Genomic DNA, 20,657 nt, shown 5'->3' with positions numbered 1-20,657 from the left:
TGGGTGGTTTGTGCTCCTGTCATGTTTTTAATCACTGCGGGTTCATTTTTCACTGCAGTATAAACTCCAGCACCTCTATAGAAACAGCACAACCATCACCAGAAGTAGAAAAAACTAGAAAATGTATTTGGTGAAGTAATAATACAAAAGAGACAAAAACACAAGTTATATTTCTTAGACCATTGTTTTGCTTTTCACACTACTCTCTGCACATCAGTTCTATAAAGATGTCTCACGGTGCTGATGGTATCTTTCAATACCATGCTGCCAACTTGCACCTCTGTATACCGTTTTTGAGCCATGCTGTATTCATTTTATTTATCACATTTGTTGCATTTTCTTCTCAATCTCCTTTCTTACTTTGTATCTACTCAGTGTAAACATAACCTACAATTTTCCAAAGAACTCTCAGTCACAGTTCAGTGAATCGTGGCCTTTACGTTTAACTGAGGAGCACAGAATGAATTGTTTGTTAGAGAATCTAGTGCAAACGTACCTGGTGTGGGTTCCAGTCGCTGTCAAAGATGACGACGGTGTCGGCGGCCTGCAGGTTGAGGCCGAGGCCACCGGCTCTGGTGCTGAGGAGGAAGATGAAGTACTGAGATCCTTCCTCGTTGAATTTCTTCAGCAGAGCTGCTCGATCCTCAGCCTTGGTGGTCCCTGAAACATCAAATACTTTTGTTTTGAACTTCGGCATCTCTTACAATGCAGTACATTTTAGAAAGCAATTTCACAACTTGACAGTTTCCCAAACAGCACAACAAAACACAAAGAGCAGAAACAGAGAGCGTATAAGCAGGTGGTACGTGGCTTTAACAGGGCTCCACCTCTGTATATTTGGGCTTTTGGATTCTTAATACAAAAGCAGTTTGCTCCATGTCACACTTTTGGATCCAGACATTGTGCAATGGAGGATTAAGTTTCCTAACTGTAATACATCTGTGAGAAAATCCCTTAAAGCCTGAATTTCTGAGCTGTTTTATGGGCACCAAATGCATCCCTCCAATTATTTCTTAGCTTTGCATATGAGCAGAATAATAGTCTAACTGCAAATGTTCCATCCACATTCTGTCCACCACCTTTTTTCAATTCAATTCAATTTATTTATATAGCGCCAATTACAGTCAAATTGTCTCGAGACGCTTTACAGAACCCATATGCCTGAACCCCCAGAGCAAGCCAAAAGGCGACAGTGGCAGGAAAACACCCTTTTAACAGGGAAAAAACCTCGAGCAGAACCCGGCTCTAATGTGGGGGAACCATCTGCTGCTGGCCGGGCGAGTTGAGAGGGACAGAAGAGGTAGAGAGGTAGAGATAGAGGGGTAGAGATAGAGGGATACAGATAGAGGGATAGAGGTAGAGGGGTAGAGATAGAGGGGTAGAGAGACAGAGGTAGAGGGATAGAGATAGAGGGATAGAGATAGAGGGGTAGAGATAGAGGTAGAGGGATACAGTTGGTGGGAGAACCACCACAGATCTGAAGCATCCAGCTCTGGGATCAGGGACACTCGGAGAAAGGACACAGGGAGAAACAGAGTGAGTGTAATGCAATAATGGTATATATATATTAAATATAAAGGTAGATAGAGAAGGGCTCAGTGCATCCAGAGAGGTCCTCCAGCAGTCTAGGCCTATAGCAGCAGAACTAGGGGCAGAACTAAAGGGACGTCAAGAGGGGAAGTCAGTTGAGTTAGTTGACTTTTTTGAGTTCGTTGAGTTCAACTTTGGCATCGTCTGAGGTCTGGACGAAACATGTTCTTGTTAACCATTGTGCAAGTCGGCCAGGACATACGCTTACATTTTTACACACTGTAGTGCAATTTTTGTTGGAGTATTTTTATTTGTTTTACATCAATATAGCCATTATATCCCAAGTTTTAACAATATGTAATGACTTATGTTTTAGTGCCATAAACCTAAAAAAAAGAAAATTGTTTTTGTTTTTTTCACATTTATTCCAAATACAGAAATCGCATAGCTATATCCCTCAAATTTGTAAAAGCTGCACAATATCCGTGGTCTCGTTTATAAAGATTTTTGTTTTGTGCACTTTATTTTGTATTTCTACAAACCCATTACTGCAACGAAACAGCGCTCTGAGACTTGGTGAATGTGTGAAATATTAGTGTAACTCCCCAGACTTTATATGCAAAAAGAATGATCGATCTATCTTATCTGGTTTCAAATCTACTGTCAATCAAAATAAAATATGCAATCGTAGCGCTACGCTGGGCTCTATAGGGTTATTAAAGAAAACATTTTTCAGATATACACAGATTAGCCTTGTAAAATTAACTGCAATTCGGAATTCTTCAAGAAATTATTGCAGTGTTTTTATTTTTTCCTTTCACCTTTATTCATTCATTATATATCATAAAAAAACGACATTTTGACATTCAGAGTCTGTTCAGTTAACTTTGGAAAGTCAGACTGAATTTCTTCTGTTTTTAAGAGAGTAACACTGTCACGTCTCTGACCAATTAAACTGTTTCAGAGGTGTCTTGAAAGGGCATGAGATGGCCCTAATTAAGCTAAGTTCACAGTCCACGGCTGCATTTCACAGACAAGTCTCTTCATTTAGTTTGTTTAAAGTGCTGTATCGACAGTCCAAAAGTTGATAATCCAACCAGTTCACTGGTTCTTTGAGTTTATTTATTTGGTTGCAAGACAAAATAATTATGGGGATTCTATTGACAGTATTTTCACTTCAACGCAGAACAACAAAAGTGGCTGTGTGGCTTTTACTTTCATAAGCTGCTCTGAAAATCCTTAACAGCCAAAAAAAAAAAAAACACAACACAATAAGCTGTGAGAGACTGCGAGGTGATGTGAGACTGCAGGATGAGCAGTGCTTACTGTGCTTTGTCTTTGGCACCAGAGCAATGCTCTTCAAACTGAGGGACATGAAAGTACCAGACTTTATTTTCAAATTAAATCGACCACACTTTGAAGGTCTTTTTGTTTCTTTGTGGCATTTGCGTCCTGTTTCCACTGCTGGGAAAAACACTCAGCACAGCGGTGGAGGTAAAATGAAGTGAGAAACAAACCTTCCATCGTTGTACAATTTGTTTTGTTTCCAGAAGAGCCCATAAATAAATCAATGACATCACTGAACTCGGGTCTCTGTTGCCAGACCCAGAGGTTAACAAGTTTGCCTTTTGTTTAATTGAGTGTGACTATCCCACTGAATGGAGGTGATGGAAATACTTCAAACACCCCATTATTACATGAGTCAATCCCAAATTAGAAAAGAAACACTGACCTTTGTAATACATCAGGAAAAATGAAGGATAAAAGCATTACAAGACATTAAAATCTGACTTAATTTCAGATTAAGATCTGTCTTGGTGCAGTGCCTGATGGAAAAAAAGACACATTACATCGTATTTACATATTTCTGCTTGTGTTGATGCATTATGGTAAACACACTTTTTGCTTTACACACTACATGGACAGATGTGCAATCAGCCTTTATGGGCAGCTTCACATTTTATAAAATAAGGTATCCAGACCTGCACAGAAATGGATCAAGTGGGTGTTTCTGAGTTCCGTCGATTCCTGCTGCCCGCTACATATTTAGGTCACGTGATTCGGCATCCGTACATAACGTACACATGCAGAAGACACGCCTGAGCTCAGCACAAGGTCATTTTTTGTAAACCCCTTCACACCTTAATTTATTTACAATAAAATTTTAAAAAAACTTTTGTGTGTTTTTGCTTTCCAGCTAATGCTAAAATAAGTAGAGATTGTTAATTTATCTATTACACATAGAACATATATATAATAATAATAACAGATATATAATAATTAGGTCCCACTCCGTCCGGTCCTATAAGAAACCAGTGCTTGCAAAAGGTTTCAAGGTATGTATTTAATATGCACAAGCCGGCACTGGGGGAATGAATACGCTATCTCAGCTGCAGTCTGAATGAAAGTGGTACGTTGTGAATTTGCAACAATGGGGTTAAAAATTTAATCCGTCGGAAATGACACAACGACTGAGCAGTGTTGTTGTCTACGTGAAAAGCCCTGAAATGCATTCTGGCAGCGGTGCTTACGTTTCAAGAGACGGGGCGTCGCATTGACTGCTCTTCATCCGCATAAAGTTGACGTTTAGGTTACTTTATGTAAATGAGCAGCATTGAGCAGGGGTCCGACACTTAAAAAACTTTTAAACTGACCATTGTTAGTCTAAAAGTAGGGCAGATTCAGCAACTGCACGCATGTTTCTCGCCTAAAATGTTTTTAGAAATGCATTTTACTTAACTGTTTTTGTAATAAAAGAGAAAGCTTCCGCCATGAGCCTCCAAGTAAAGCATCATCCAACATAATGCAGCCAACGTTTGAGTGACTGTTTGGGGTGAATCTCTTGTCGATTCCTGTTGAAGAGCATCAAGCCGCCAATATTGTGAAGCGACGTGATGCCTCACATGTAAAAACATCCCTGTGGACCATAACAGATGTGTGTATACGTGTGTGAGCTTACCGTCAAGACGTAAATACTGAAAGTTGCGGTAGCTGAAGTAATCCTCCATGATTGTCATGAGCGTGGTCATCTGGCAGAACAGCAGGACTCTGTGGCTGGTGGCCTGGAGCTTCGGCAGGATGCGATCGAGGAGCTCAAACTTCCCAGATGCTCGATACAGATCAGGCCTAAGTGGAGATAATGACATAAGAATCATTAATCATCGCTCATTAACATGGGTGATGATTAAAACCTCTGTGGCCTCTAGTCTGGCAGCAATTAATGGTGTAAGTTGGCTAAAAATCCCCTGACATTGTTTTAACTTGAAATGTTAGTTAGCGTTAGTCTGCTGTCGCCACATTATACCATTTCTGTAAAAACTTTTTCCCCTACATCCTGGAAAAACACAATAAAAGACGTCAGCTACGGAGGCTATGAATTACCGATGGCGAGCAGAAATTACACTTTTCAATCCGGCCTGCGTCTCCTGGCTCCTTCATAACATGGAAATATTATAACCTAAAGCAAATCTCATAATTAGAAGCAGCAGGAGAAAATGTATATTGTTAATAAAACTTATGATTCATTCAAAAACTTGGAAAGGTTCATGATGCCCTGAGGTAATATGACTAGTGAGAGTAAACAGCACATTATTTTAATTAACTCTTTTAGCCTGTCGTTAGAGCTTCTCCATTAGCAACCTCCGTGTCAACACTGCTAATGTTTAATGTCATCACTGTCAAATGTGACGCCTGTAACTAAAAAACTAATTTAAATTCATTCAAATACTGACACAGTGAAGGTTTCACAGAATTTAATTAGTAGATAATAAAGAGATTGTTTTGCAAAGTATTATTAACATCACAGGCAAAACATTTCAGACAAACTCCATGAAATTAAAGGTTTGTCGCAGAGCAAAGCATTATCTGGCAGCTCAGAGTGACACCCTGAATTTGAAACACAAGAGCAACACAATAAAGGATATACACACTTCAGGGAGTACCGTAACCAGCATATAGGAACAAAGAAATCCTCGAGCTTTATGCAGCATTAGATGGAGAGCTGGAATACAAACTATTTCACTCCCTCAGATGCAGAGGTGCAGGTTGTTCTATTGTATTACCATAATCAAGGTAAGCCTCTTGTTTCAATCCACCGCATGCTGTTTGAATAATTCTGTTCCAGTCACCACGTCTGGCTACTTATTATATGATATGTATGAGACAGGAAAACCAGAGAAGTAAACATCCACTGCTTCAAATCTCAAGTACATGTCAAGTGGCAACAGAAATGTGTGAAAGGACTGTCGTGTGAATTTTTTACACATCTGGTTGGAGCTGAACGGCTCCTATGAATTAGAGGTGTGACTTTTACGAATGAGTCAGTCGTTTGAACGGCTCTTTCAAGTGAAAGATGAGAACCGGTTTGCAGTTGCGAGCCGTTTGTACGTGCAAACCGCCCACGCTTTCTTCATGTGTCACCATGTGTGTGCCCCAAGAGTCTGAGTTGCCCGCGCTTTCTTTACGTGAACGACGAATGACATCTCTGTATTTGAGCTGTCCGCACCACGCTCCGTTCACGTGGTCGCAGCTCTATATGCAGATGACTTAGAGTGTGACCACAGTCCGAGTCCGACTGACTGGAGACTGCAGCAGAGCAATATTTACCGCCTTATCGGGGAGGAGGAGATATCCGCGACGGGAAAAAAAAACACATAAAATGAGCCAGTGTCAAAGGAAACGCAGCAGCAGCATTTGGATGCACTTTTCTGTGGACAGCACGCAAGGTCAAGTACAATGCAACATCTGTCAGGAAAAATATCTCTTTCAAGTCCGGTTCAAGAAACGACTTACACTATAGAGAAGTCAAATTTACATTAAACATCAAGAAATTCATCATGATTGACATACTTACAAAGTTAAACCTAAAGGAACTGCGTATACCTCAGTTATTTTTTAGCAGTCATTTTAATGTTTTTTGGGAACTTTTCTTTAATTGTATAGTCTGTATTTTGAAGGTCCATGTTATTGTATTTGTCCTCAGCAAGAGTTCACAACAGTGATATGCCCAAAAAAGCACTTAAAAACTGTAAAATTGTGAATACATATATATCAAATTAAATAGAAGGGTTATTAATATGTAAAACAATGCATGAATTCAACGCCAAACAATATCTTCTATAAAAAGCTGCCTATCAAAGTTGTGTCCTCAGTTTCAGTCAGCTCCGTCATATTTTTTCATAAACCTCATTAAATCAGGCAACAGCATGGTCAGCATATCCCTGAGGACCTCATTTTGTCTTCCTGGCTGTGCTGAATGCAACATTACCACACATACTCTGGTAAGTTTTAAACTTTTCGATATTTTAGATAAACAATGTCAATATCCCTATGGTCACAGCTGGATCATGTCAACAGCGTCTTTCCCTTATTTTAAGTTTGTTTAAATCACAGTGGATCGAATTTAAGCATTTTAGTGAGGTTATTGAGACAGCTAGCAACTGAGCAAAGTCAACCTATTTAGCATTTTAAGAGACTTTAAGCATTTAATTAATGTTTATAACTCATTGAAAGACGTCAGCTCACTGATTTTTTTCTCCATTTTTATGCAGGGAGTGGCACCTTAGGATGTCTTTTCTTTGTAATATCCTTTTATTTTGTAAATTGGTGCTTTTTAAAATATAAAAACTACTATCAACAACAGCAATTTCATAAAGGCTGGTGTATAAATAGATACTGACTGCTAATAAAGAAAAACTAAGTCTTCAGTGGAATTTAAGTTCTAAGTACTTCAAAAAGTACTTAAACTGCTTCCATTGCTTCCAAGGCAGTGATGGAAATATGAGTTTCATTTTCCTTGCTGGTACCTAAATTGGCAAAATCAGATTTACACTGGACCAGGATTCTCCAACTTCCATTGCCTTCTAATGTGGATCATGAAAATTCAATAAAACAAAGTGTGTAACTGTAAAAAAATCTTTTTTGTGCGACTTACCCACTGATGATGCCGTTTGGATAGCCCAAGTGCTCAGCAAAAGACTCCTGCATCAGAAAACATTTACTGGTTTAAATAAGGAGAAGCAGATCAGAAAACGAGTCCAAACTATCATCAAATCTTAGGAATAACTCAATGTTTTCTTAAGGCAGACAGTTCTTTGGTTTCTTCCCTACATTTTCCCCTAATAGATTTGTTTTAAAAATCAACACCTGGAGACAGAATCAGCCCAGTTTTAAGCAGCTGTTTTATGAATTATGGGATTGTTTGGTGGCTTTAATCTAATTTGAGGACAAAAACAACATCAGCACTGATCCAAAATGTCAGTGGAAGATGATAATAACAAAAATGATTTGGGCTGGAATTGAAATCTGAGAGAGAAAAGAAACTTGTATGCAAGACAAATTTTCCAAACAAGGGCTATTTCAAATCAGTAAATAAGCCACAGTGACAAAAGTATATACTACTATGAAATCAAAATTAGTCGTAGCTCTGTCAGCAGTGCTCACCTCGATGTGCTGGAACATGTACGGATGGTTGCAGATCTTCTTCAGCTGCATGATGGTGTTCATCAGAGTCTTCGCTCCTCCTTTGCCCTGTGGGAAAAGAAAACATACATTACAGATCAAAACAATGAGTGAAAACTTGCAGCAATTGATTTTTTTGACAACCACATCATCATTTTCTATAGTTAATATAACAAACTGTCACATAATAAGTAACTACTAGCTTTAGCAGGAACACTATCACTGATTTGGAGTTGTATTTGTACTCTCAACCGGAAAATAAGACCAATATCCCTTCATATTCTCTTCAAACTCCTAATAGAAACACTGTTCTGAGCTTCTAAATACTTTATTGTGCTCCAGTGGCGTCATTAGGCCTATTTTAGGGGGGCTTCAATATAATGTGGCCAGAATATGAGTTTAAATAAATAATCATGTAATAAGTCATTATTAACTTAAATATGATCATAAATCTTAGTTTCCCTTCACTTCATAGTGGAAGGTAGAGAGTCAGTGCATCGTTATCCAATCCATTCCACTTGTTCATATAGAGCACGCCCACATCACTGAAATCCAGTCCACGTTTTCCCTGCAACCTAGGTTGCACTCGGTACCTGCAGCATGCATCATGGCAGATGAGGCAAGAGATGTCAAATCAGAGCAGTTAGCTGTTTGTGTCAGGTATGTGTCAGACGGGGCATTGAAGGAACTTTTCGTAGCACTTGCAGAGATGAAATCATTTGATGCCGAGTCCATTGCAAATGAGCTACAGTAGCAGATTCAAAACAATGGTCTTGCAGAGCTTAAGTGTGTAGCACAAACATATGATGGTGCAGCTGGGGGGCCCTGCTGCCGCTGCAGGAAACAGGAAACACTGTATGTGCATTGTTATGCTCATGAACTCAACCTGGTGTTGTGCCATACTTGCAAGGCCATCCCAGAGGCTGTGGAGCTTTTCAGCTTGTTGGGAGTGTGTGTACTCTTTCTTCAGCACCTCCCTAGTGAATCATCATAAGTTCATGGAGGCTCAGACAAGGCTTGGATTGACAGCAGTTGAGCTTGTGCAACTTTCAAACACTGGCTGGGCATGTCAGTTGCGGTCAGTCAGTGCAGTTCTTGACACATTGTGTGCCATTTTGGAGTGCCTTTCTGCTATTAGATCCCCCATAGCTGTTGGTCTCAGAGCAAAACTCTGTAAGTTCTCAGCAGTCTATGCACTACTGATGTTTCAGTCACTTCTGTTTGTAACCGAAGGACTCCACAAGCTCCTTCAGAAAGAGACTTTAGACCTGGCAGAAGCTTCGATCTGCAAACAAGCAGTGTGTGACACACTTGAGGGCAAACGCACACATGTATTTGCCACAGAGCTTTATGAGAGAACCAAAGCCCTGTGTCACACCCACAGTATCCCTGAACAAGGTGCCAGGACAAGGCATAAACAGAGAAAAATGGATGATTTTGTGCGGGAGACAACTGCAGGTGTATGCACTGAATTGAACAACTCAGACACATCGAAAAAAGTTACTTTTCCCTTGTGTGGATAGGATGGTTGGTGAGCTTGAGCAAAGATTTTGCAGTGTCGATGCAGGGCTACTAAAAGGCATCCAGGCATGCAGTCCTAAATCTGAGAACTTCTTGAGTGAATCACACTTGAATGAACTTGCAAAACACTACAGCATTGACCTGAAAACAGAGGAGGTTCTGGAGTCCAGAAACTTTCTTGACCGGAAAACAGACGCTGGATGTTCACCTAAAGATATGCTGTCTGTGCACAACCTCCTTGATTCAGACATGTTTCCCTCTCTGAAGGCAACCATCCAAGTTGCCCTAACAGTGCCTATAAGCAGCTGCTCGTGTGAAAGGTCCTTTAGTGCACTGCGTTGGCTGCACTCCTGGCTACGTCAAACAATGGGTCAGAAAAGACTTCACAGTCTTGCACTCATGTCAATTGTAAAAGAGGCACTTCAGCACCTAAATCACAACAGTGTGATAGACGCCTTAGCCACCCTTAAAAACAGACGACATTCTTTGATGCTTCCACCATCCAAGTAACTGCCAATTGTAGCCATGTTATTTTAAAATGGTGTACTTTGTGAGAACACAGAGCTCTTTTTTTGCATACAGTTTTGGATAATACATGTGAGCTCTTAATGAATAAGAAGCATTGGTTAAATACGGCACTGTAACTATGTGATTTTTTTCTATTTTTGTTATTGTTAATGCTGTAAACATACAGTACTTCCTGTGTTTGTTGTTGTACTGTATTAAAAAATGTAATGGTGGCCTAAAACATTCACACAGTAAAGTATCTCTGAATAAATCTAAATCTGTCCAAAAAGTGGAAAAGCAATTTCTCAGTTTTTGTTAGCTGTTTGTGAAATTAAACGTTCGCTCACATCCTGTGCATCTCCTGGGGGCTAAGCCCCCCCGTCCTTAAAACCTAGTGACGCCCCTGCTGTGCTCACTAGATAGCTGCTAAATGTGTTTGAATCCTCTTGACAGCTGAGCAGGGAGTGCAATCTGGGGTTTTAGAACTTTTTTGCTGCCTGAATGAAGCTAAACAACATTAAAGTCCCGTGCTGGGCAGCAAAACAAAGAGCCGAACCTCATTATGAGGCTCCAAAATGCCGAGGGGAGCTGCAGGATTCAGGCGATAATTTTCAAAGTTAATCACAACATGTGGCCTTTTTCACACTGACACAGCTGCACACCCAGGTGATAATTCTGAGTTGATCACAACAAGCCACCTCGTTCACACCGTCACCCTGCATTCACATCATCATAATAGAAATATCTATTCAGAGCACATTCAACTGCACTGAAAACTGGGAGAACATTAGCTTCATTACACAGTGCTGGCAGGTGAAGATCGTAATGTAAAGACATGAAAACAGTTTGATCACTGCTTTGAACTAAACAGATTTTGGGCCATGAGTTCCTGCTATTTAGAAATGATACGAAATTTTATCACCTCTCAATATGTGCATTATTTCTAAGTTCAACTGTACGATATTTCCTTTTATGAGCAACGCTTATTGAATATCTAATTGAAAATTCAGGCCCAAAAGTAGAAATTCAATGCAGCAAAAGTGAGTACACCCTTGATAATTGACACAAGTTAGAAACGCTGTCATCAGTGAAACTAAACTGAGAACATGTGATTTCCAATTAGCTTAATCACATAAAGATGTTTATAAAATGATGCATAAACAACAGAACTTTCTCAATTTTGGACCTATGTGCTGTGTTTTTCTGCATATTTGCACCATGACTCTGCATGGACAAGGACTTCCTGAGAAACTGAGCAATCTGTGAGACTTCCCAAAGATGATAAAGGACGCAGGAAGATCGGTGACTGACGAAAAATGAATTGAAACGCAGTAACTGGGCAGTTTAGAACAAGCCACATTATCACTAAACAGAGCTGCCGTTACTGTCAACCCAGCACTACTTGGACAATCTGGCTCTAAAAACAGATGTGAAAGTGCTTTAGACTCAGCACAGGAGTTATCAGTAGAGATCTGAGTTTCTGTGACAGCTCAGACAGTCTGCATAATGTCAACCTCTACGGACAGCATCCAAGAAAAATAATACTTGCTTCTTCTTTGGACCAAAACTGCAAGACGAAACTTTGCTAAAGTGCAAGCAAAGAAGGGTGATGAATACCGGGAGCACATTCTTTGCTCAGATGAAACCAAGATGAATTTGTCCAGCTCAGTGGGGTCCTGCATGTTTGGTGTAAACCTGACCAGTACTAAACACAGTGAAGGCATAGTCCTGGCAGTGAAGTACGGAGGTGAAAGTGTGATAATATGGGGCTGCTTGAGTGACATTTATTGGTGGCACCATGAGCGCGTGTGGCCAAGATGAGCTCCCAAAGAAGAAAAAATGAAAACTATAACCTAGACAACTATGTCGCCGGACTTGAATCCAACTGGGCACATTTGGGTGATTTTAAGGAGCAAAGAAGAGCAACACAACAAACTCAAAGCAAGGTAGTTGAAACTGCTTACTGAACTGAAAATATAAGTAAAAGCCATATCTGTGTTGTTTAAATTAGCTCTTCTTGATTACAAGGGTTCACTTTCAATATCTAAACGCATTTTTGGAAATTCACACCACTTATAATACTCCTAACAGTGAAGAATGGAGGTGATAGTGTGATAATATGGGGCTGCTTGAGTGAAAATGCTCTTGAAAAGATGACATTTATTGGTGGCACCATGAACGCCTGTGGTCAAGAAGAGTTCCAGTCTGCAGAAGCTTGGCAGAAGAGAAATATTCCAAATAACGACGATCCAAAACACACTGCCAAAATCAAATGAGAGTTCCCAAAGAAGGAAAATTGAAAACTTAGACAACTACTGTATTTTCCGGATTATAAGTCGTAATTTTTTTCATAGTTTAGCTGGTCCTGCGACTTATACTCGGGTGTGACTTGTATATATTAAAATACATAATCTCACACTGACCGACATGACCAAGGAGTAAACATTACTTCACGGCAACCGGGAGGATGCACCATGCAACTTTCCTGCAAGTCACTGGATGGATCGACAAAGCCTGGACTTCAACAACAACCAAAACCATCCTGTCAGGACTCAGAAAGGCCGGATTCATTGGAAGTAGAACTGATGTTGAGTCTGACGACAGCCACGCAGAAGAGGAAGCAGCACTTCATCTTCCTCCAGAGTTGTTCAGAAGTGACAACGAGGATGAAGAATTCAATGGATTTAGTGATTTGGAGTGAGATCGAGAGTTTGTTAAATTTGCTTAACGGTAACTTTGGCTTATGTTCATTTTGTAGTTTCTTATTATAGGATAGCGTTACTTTTATTACTGAGTTATGGGTTTAAAAGGAACGCGATCCTATATTAACGGTATCTTGCTTTTTGGACTCATAATTTTGTTATTTTTATTCCTCCTATTCATCCTCCCTGTTATGTTCTTTATGCTATAGTGAATCTGAATAACTGTTAATATGCTACGTTAACACACCAGACACCTATTCAGTTTGTTGTTCTTTATTCTATTGTTTCAAGATGAAATGTCTGTTCTTGATCTCGGATTTTGTAAAATAAATTTCCCCAAAAAAATGCAACTTATAGTCCACTGCGACTTATATATGTTTTTTTTCTTCTTCATGATGCATTTTTTGACTGGTGCGACCGCACTTGAATCCAACTGGGCACATTTGGGTGATTTTAAAGAACAAAGAAGAGCAACACAACAAACTTAAAACAAAAACATGTTATTCATTTCATGCAGGAACTGTAACTCCAATTATTCGACAAAATTCAAAGATCTTTTGATGTCAGCCGGCAGACAACTGTAAAATATCACCTGTCCCAGCCAAACAGCCGTGTTTGTCAGCATGACACACTTCAAGAAAACAAAGCGCAGACAGACGGTGGAGCCACAGGGGTCTCGGTAACATTTACCTTCTTGTCTTTCTCTGAGCCATCGGTGAGGAGGATGCCTTTCTGCATGTGGCGGTACAGAACCTTCTGTATGGCAGACATGTCACATTTTATGACGTACTCCACCTGTGTCAATGACAAGAAAAACAAAGCCTCAGTGGCACAGTGGTGTCTTTCTGCGGTGACGCTGTTTGAGCTTCGTTATCACAGCCGCCTCGGCCTTGACACCAAGAGAAAGAAAACTTGTCAGAAGGAAAATAGAAAACCAAGAGACATGAAGGAGAGGAAGATAAAGCCACATCATGTAACTTTGCAAAATACATACAGTAAACAATCTCTAAAGTTGTCATTCAGGGGCAAAAGCCATCCTCTTCACAAAGTGAACACATCTTAGAGGCGTCTTCCACAGAAAATGAGAGGTTGTGAGAAGATCATGAGAAAAAGCAAGCTGTGCATCACTGGGGTTGAATCACACAACTTTTCAACCTCACAAGTAAGACTGCAGTTTCCAAGAATGTAGAATAACGAGGTGTTCATGTTACCTTGCTATATTACTTTATACCACTGCTACAGAGTAAATAGTGTGTATTATTCTCAGCTACAGTGACGCATTAGTGTCAGCGCTGTTATAATCACCACTTAGAGCTGACAAGTTGCTCATTTCTACAGTTACAAACCTCCAGCTTTAATTTCTTTCTGCAGCAAGAAAGAAGCCTTCGAGGTCGGCAGAAATGGCCATTTAAAGAGTGTCCTCTAACAGAATAAATGTAAACATACCTGCATTTAGATGGCTGGTGCTTGGCCGTGAAATGAGCTGCATTATATCTCCTGCTCTGTAGCTGCCCACGCTGACTTAAATAATATATAATCATTTCAATCAAACTACAGTTCAGGTTTTCTGCATGTAATCATGTTACATAAAATGAAAGCACACAATGTTTGGTTTCCGTCTCACCTTCTCCGGCAGCTGAGACTCGACCTCTTTCTTCAGTCTACGCAGCAGGAAGGGACGGAGCACCTTATGCAAACGCCGGATAATCAGGATGGTCTCCTCCTCGTTTAGGTCAACCTGAAGGAGTCAGAAAGTATGTTAGAACATTTTACAGACTGTTGTGGTGTGCAGATTGGACAGCTGACGGGTTGTTGACTGTAGCTAAACCTTCTGACATAAAAACTAGGAATATAGAAACAAGAAACGTTACACATCAGTTAACAATCTGTGTGATTGCACCTGATTTGAGCTGCTTCCTTGAGAGGCTGTCTTATGAATAAAATTTGATGTGTTTACGTTGTTAGGACTGCGGTTGTATATGTGTGTAGTTTTTCCTGTGCTTTATGTGTGCTTCTCGTTTTCTGGCCATCCTTCACTGCATCCCAACCAGCACACACAGCTCAAGTACAGCATTCTGTGTTTAGTAAAAGCAAGTAGTGTGGTAGATGTATGAAGGAGTGAGCTGCTACCTTTTAGTTTAACTCTTTTTCTCCTGTTTAAGTTAGAGATGGAGGTAAGACTGTGTTTAATTTTACCCCTTTTACTTATTAGGAAAGTTGGACTCACAAAGAACAGTGTGGTTTTCTTTGTTTTGTATTTTGGCGTAGAGCTCACTCTATTTATATGTTACCACTGATTTGTTTTTGTTAACCACAACTTTTGTCATCACATCACCACATTTGTTTGTAAAATAAATTATTAATTTTCTCAGAGGGAAAAGTGTTTTGTGTGGCTGCTTGAGACCTGTGAAGGATGGCATTTCATGTTGGAGCAACCCCTAGGCTGGGCGTAACAATGTCAATGGTTGTTTATTTCACAGTACTTCATGAATTAACAGCTTTAAAGGTGCATAGGAAGCAAATTATTGTTAAAAAATCTTCAAGAAATGTTCACGTTTTGTGAATGGCCTCACAAAGTTTTTGGCTTTTTGTTGTTTCTAACAAAATTTTAAGCTTTGCAGAACCCGATCGCTGTTTTAACCCTTCAACATTCACTGACCTGAAAATGGGCCATTTAAAAAGTCATTAATAATTTAAAAACACAAAACCCCATGATTCAGAGGTTTAAACCATTTTTAGAAACCAACGCAGCAGCAACAGTTCTTTCCTTTGTAATAAGAAAGCGTACACTGCAAAACTGCTGTTCCTCAAGTTTTCTCCTAATTTCTACTCATGTCTCATATTTAGATTATGGGGATATTATTTACATGCATGCTGCTTCTACCTTATTGCGGCGGCTGTATATCACAGTTCCTTACACTTTATCACTAACTCTCCATTCCATACCCATCACTGTGTTCTGTATGATCTGATTGACAGGCCTTCACTAAGGATAAGGAGACAGCAGCATTGGTACATCTATATTTACAAAGCATTACTGGGCAAACTTCCATCGTATTTAGGTACATTTCTCTCACCCATCAAGAACTTCTACGACTCTCGCTCCACTAGATGGCTGCACTTACAGGTACCCAGGATTCACTGTGAGCTTGGCAGAGCAGCTTTCTCCCATCATGCACCTTGGTCATGGAACAACCTCCAAAACACTTCAAAGCTCGGTGGTTTTGTCTCCCTGAATCAATTCAAAAACTTGATAAAGGAAAATGTAATCCATGTGTGTAACTCCTTTTCCTGATCTGTTTTTTCTTCTTCTTTTGTCTTCTTTTGTTTAAACCTGTTTCAGTATTTCTTATTCATGTAAGTATATCTGAATTGTCTTCATTGTTTTTATATACTGTGAACATTTTACATTCTCTGAAATGGTGTGTTGTCTTGGCCAACTCTCAGTTGGAAAAGAGATTTTTAACGTCAAGGGACTTCCTGGTAAAATAAAGGTTAAAAAATATGTGCTGCAGACCGTTTTAACATCCGACAAATAAAATGCTCCGAAGCTTTCAGTCGTTTTTGTGATGAATGTTAAATGGTAAACTACTGCATGACTTTTGTTTTATTTATTTACTAGTTATCAATCCAACAGTCGAAATGGAAAAGAAAGCACCAAAGAAAGAGTGTAAACTAATATCAACTTTGATGATTTTTTTAAACTATATTTGCTTCCCAGTTCCACTTTTCAAACCATAACACTTTCAAACTTTTATATTAGTATTTTTCCTGCAAAGCAAACCTTTAGTCAGAACCTGATCTAAATTTGCAAAGCAAGTCAAAGTTATTTTTTGGCCTTTTTGCCTTTATTATACAGGACAGTGGAGAGAGAGACAGGAAACGTGGGTAGAAGAGTAGGGGAATGACATGCAGTAAAGGCCATGGGCTGGATTCGAACCCATGACCGCCTCATCAGCCAGCTAAGCTATCTGGGCGCCCAGATTGTTCCTTAATAAGAAGAGACTGGCTAGCTGAAGGAGCCATATTTGTTTTGCTGCTTTGTTTTGTTCTTCTTTCTTCACCTGCTTTGACTTGTGTTCTGCAAACATTAATATTCATCATTTATTTTGTTTACAGCAATCTGGGTTTATAGTTTTCTACCACCTCCAGCTAGGTACCACGACTGGAAGGTATCTACCTGGTGAGGTCCTCTATGGAAGAGGACAGAGCCTCGAAGAGTTGTGGAAAAACATTCCAAAAAACAAGTTGTGAATGTTTAATAGCTTTTCTAGTTGGTAACTGACCTTCTCTCTAACTTTCCTGAGGGCACAGAAACATTTTCTGAGGGAAATTAAAATTACAAGAATTCATATTCAGAACATTTCCCAAGTGTTTATGTAGTATCTACGACAAACTTCTCTTTTGCCTTTAAATAAGCTTTTGTTAAAAACTTTTTCACCAGTGAACTAAACTTACTTTACATGATTTACACAACTTCCCACTTCTGTGTTTTAAGGAGGAATAACAGATGTGAAAACTGTGAAGGGGTGAAAAGTCTTCGGGGAACGGATTTGACGACAAAACTATCTGTAGAAACATCTGAGGAGCTTTAAGACGTATAGCATCTCCAGCTTTAGCCTAAAATTAATTCCACTAAAAACCCTGAAACATCTGCAGCTTAATCAGAAACATTCTGGCAAGCAGGTTCTTGTAAACTCTCAGTGTGGCTGTTATTCAATATAAACCAGACAGAAGCCACACAAAGAACACCTAATCAGGCAACAACACTAATTAGGAGCATTTGCAAAATCTCATTAGCTACCATAATGAGCAGCGTTCACCTAAAAGTAAGACACTGACTGATGAATTAAGGCAGTTACCCTCTCTCCTGTCATGGCGAACGGAGCGTTGAACCACTGCTCGAAGGTGCTGCAGCTCTTGAAGATGGTGGGCAGCAGGAAGTTCAGGAGCGCCCAAAGTTCGGGCAGCTTGTTCTGCAGCGGCGTACCGGTGAGGAGGAGGCGACGGGGGGCGACGTAGTGGGTGTTCAGCACCTGGGTCAGCTTACAGTGGTGGTTCTTCATGCGGTGACCCTCGTCCACAATCATGTACTTCCAACGAATCTGAAACCGGAAGAAAAACTTATCGAACGCTTATCTCTACGCTTTTGAAAAGTGAAAGTGAATCCATTGACACCACTTCCATATTTGCATTTTAAATATTTCTGATCACAAAGGAGTTGAAGAGCTGCTGCTGAGAACGATATCGTGATTTTCAATTTTGCCCTCGAGGTGGAAAACTAAACTGAATACAAATGAGAAGCTTCTTATTCCCTCTCTCATGTCTTAAGCTTCTGTCTGTGTGCACAGTTTTTATTCCTTCTTTAAAATTAAACGGCGTGCTTTCAGTGCACTCTTTGAATTATCAGCTATTTGTCACAAACAGGCTCAAAGAATGTGACAAGTAGTGTCAGTAATTTACTTAAATAAAACGGAACACACACACAAAAAAAAACCACAATGGAGGGTGGAACTCAGAAAAGTGAGGAGGGAACGAATGTGTGTCAGGTTCAGAGTGAGGAGGTGGTTCTTGGGATTTGGCTTTGTCACCAAATAATCATCACATTTACTGCAGCTTGGATGGAAATTACAAAACTCGGCTGGTAAAACTTCAACATTAATAAAATCTGAAGTTTTTCTACAGGGTGTCCCTAAAGCCCGGACACAGGAGATCTCATTAATTATATATATATTTTTTGCCTCCACAGATTAAATATGGCTTTTATATTAAATATATATTTGATTATTTATCAAATATACACTATCGTTGAACTTTATTTAGGCTGCCTTAGTGTCTCCTGTCGACTGTTGTTCTGTTTTTCTTGTTGCTTGAGATAGTTCTATGACTGCCTGTGTGTTTGGGGTTGCAGAATGAATTGGCATAGACCTCATGGTTTATGTTTGCAGATATATACACCACCATTCAAAAGTTTGGGGTCACCTAGACCATTCCATGTTTTCCAGTAAAACTCCCACTTTCATCCATGTGCTAACATAACTGCACAAGGGTTTTCTAATCATCAATGAGCCTTTCAGCACCATTAGCTAACACAATGTAGCATTAGAACACAGGAGTGATGGTTGCTGGAAATGTTCCTCTGTACCTCTATGGAGATATTCCATTAAACATCAGCTGTTTCCAGCTACAATAGTCATTTACCACATTAACAATGTCTACACTGGATTTATCATTCATTTCATGGTCTCTTTGAAAAAAACTGCTTTTCTTTCAAAAATAAGGACATTTCTAAGAGACCCCAAACTTTTGAACACTAGTGTATATTAAATTCAATATATTAAAACATTTATATAATGAATAAAATGTCGTTAAAAATTTCATTTCCTGAAAATATGTATTTTGGGCTATGTGTCCATACTCTAAGGACAACCTGTATGGTGACTTGAGGGTTTTAGACTTTAAAGTTGATCAAGTCATATCACTTTTCACCTGATAAGTTCCATTCTGCTCTCCACATTCTGCTCTTACACTTTAAGCCATGGACTCAACATTATAATGGCTTATTTCAAGGGTATTCAGGTCCATAGTTATGCAACAGGTCATGAGGTTCCTGCAGATTGTTTAACCATCCATTCATGCTGTAAACCATTTGTTCCACATCTTTTCAGCGGTATAGAAGCTATCTAGAGAGATAACATTCCTGAACTGTGGCTGAGAAACAAACCAATGCATGTGACCACACTAAAAACAGCCTGCAGACAATAAAGATGAGCGTCATCCACTGCACATGTATTTTTCCACTGAATATCAACTGTGACGTTGATGTATGGATGATCAAAGACGTCCTAACTGAAGGAGGCAACATTGAGGCAGCAGTTTCTGCAGTACAGTAGCAACACGTGGCTGATTCTGATCTTACTTTCCAGTCACACGCAAGGAACACAGCCAACGCAGTATTCTGTCATCAAAAGAGTATTACAAACATCAGACGGGTTCCTTCTCCTCCAGATACTCTGAGGCTTGTGCATTAATTTACTACAAGCAGAATCGACCGCCGCGATGCAGAGTTCTCAAGTCTTCCAGAAAAGTCGATAAATCGATTGCAGCTCATACAGAGAGTGCTGCTGCCAAAGTTTTAACTGGAACAAAGGAAAGGCATCACTTGGCATGTGGGAACAGTTCAGCGCTGGTGTTAAATTAGTTTTTAATGATGTTCATGTTTGTCTATAATTCTCTTTACAGACCTCATTATAGGATCATATGCTGCTGTATTGTGCTGTGTGTCACACAATTCTCATGTTTTTCCTGCTTTCCAATTTGCTTTTATCTCTTTTAAGTTTGATACCAAAGCTCTAACTGGAACAAAGGAAAGGCATCGGATGGTTGGATGGATGGATGGATGGATGGATGGATGGATGGATGGATGGATGGATGGATGGATGGATGGACGGACGCTTTATTAATTATTGCTATTATAGCATTACATGTAGCTGTATTGTCCTGTAAGTCTTCAGCAGATTCACAGATTTCAGCACGTTGCATCAAAAAGAAATCAGAAAAAGGCCTGAAATGATGATGTCTGAAAATGCATCTGTATTGAGTAGGAATAATACACATTTCTCTCAAAAGTACTGCTCAAACAGTTTTACAGATGTGACGTATGTGAGATAAGTGCCCACTGAAGCTTCTGCTGAACTGAAGAGATAATAAACCTCTATGTGAAATGATAATTAGACTGCAACGCTTTTCAAATAAAAGCATGTAGGGTCATATCTTTTTCCTGCTTTCCAATTTGTTTTTGTGTATTCGACATTTGATGGGCAGGTTTTGTAATAACATGACCTCAGTCGTGGAGGAAAACCAACTTTCCTTTGCTGATTTTCTGCACATTTGGTTGTGTAAAGATGTCACAGCAGGGTTCAAATGAGAGTGTATATT

The 20,657-nt window shown here is 39.6% G+C and overlaps 1 protein-coding gene across 1 annotated transcript in view; it reads right to left on the bottom strand.

Annotated features, from left to right (window-relative positions):
• The window catches only part of smarca2 (SWI/SNF related, matrix associated, actin dependent regulator of chromatin, subfamily a, member 2), an 85,825-nt gene that overhangs the window by 31,603 nt on the left and 33,565 nt on the right, over nucleotides 1-20,657 (bottom strand). Inside the window, exons 19-25 of the mRNA XM_023279410.3 lie at nucleotides 17,582-17,824; nucleotides 14,344-14,457; nucleotides 13,410-13,514; nucleotides 7,972-8,058; nucleotides 7,463-7,509; nucleotides 4,490-4,656; nucleotides 497-660 (exon numbers count right to left, since the gene is read on the bottom strand). Of these exons, the coding sequence (XP_023135178.2) occupies nucleotides 497-660; nucleotides 4,490-4,656; nucleotides 7,463-7,509; nucleotides 7,972-8,058; nucleotides 13,410-13,514; nucleotides 14,344-14,457; nucleotides 17,582-17,824 (927 nt within the window). The remainder of the gene's footprint in view (nucleotides 1-496; nucleotides 661-4,489; nucleotides 4,657-7,462; nucleotides 7,510-7,971; nucleotides 8,059-13,409; nucleotides 13,515-14,343; nucleotides 14,458-17,581; nucleotides 17,825-20,657) is intronic.

Source organism: Amphiprion ocellaris, chromosome 6, assembly GCF_022539595.1.
Source record: "Amphiprion ocellaris isolate individual 3 ecotype Okinawa chromosome 6, ASM2253959v1, whole genome shotgun sequence".
In the NCBI taxonomy this organism is placed as follows: domain Eukaryota; kingdom Metazoa; phylum Chordata; class Actinopteri; family Pomacentridae; genus Amphiprion; species Amphiprion ocellaris.
The sequence above is the reverse complement of the archived record's forward strand: the minus strand, read 5'-3'. Positions and strand labels throughout refer to the sequence as shown.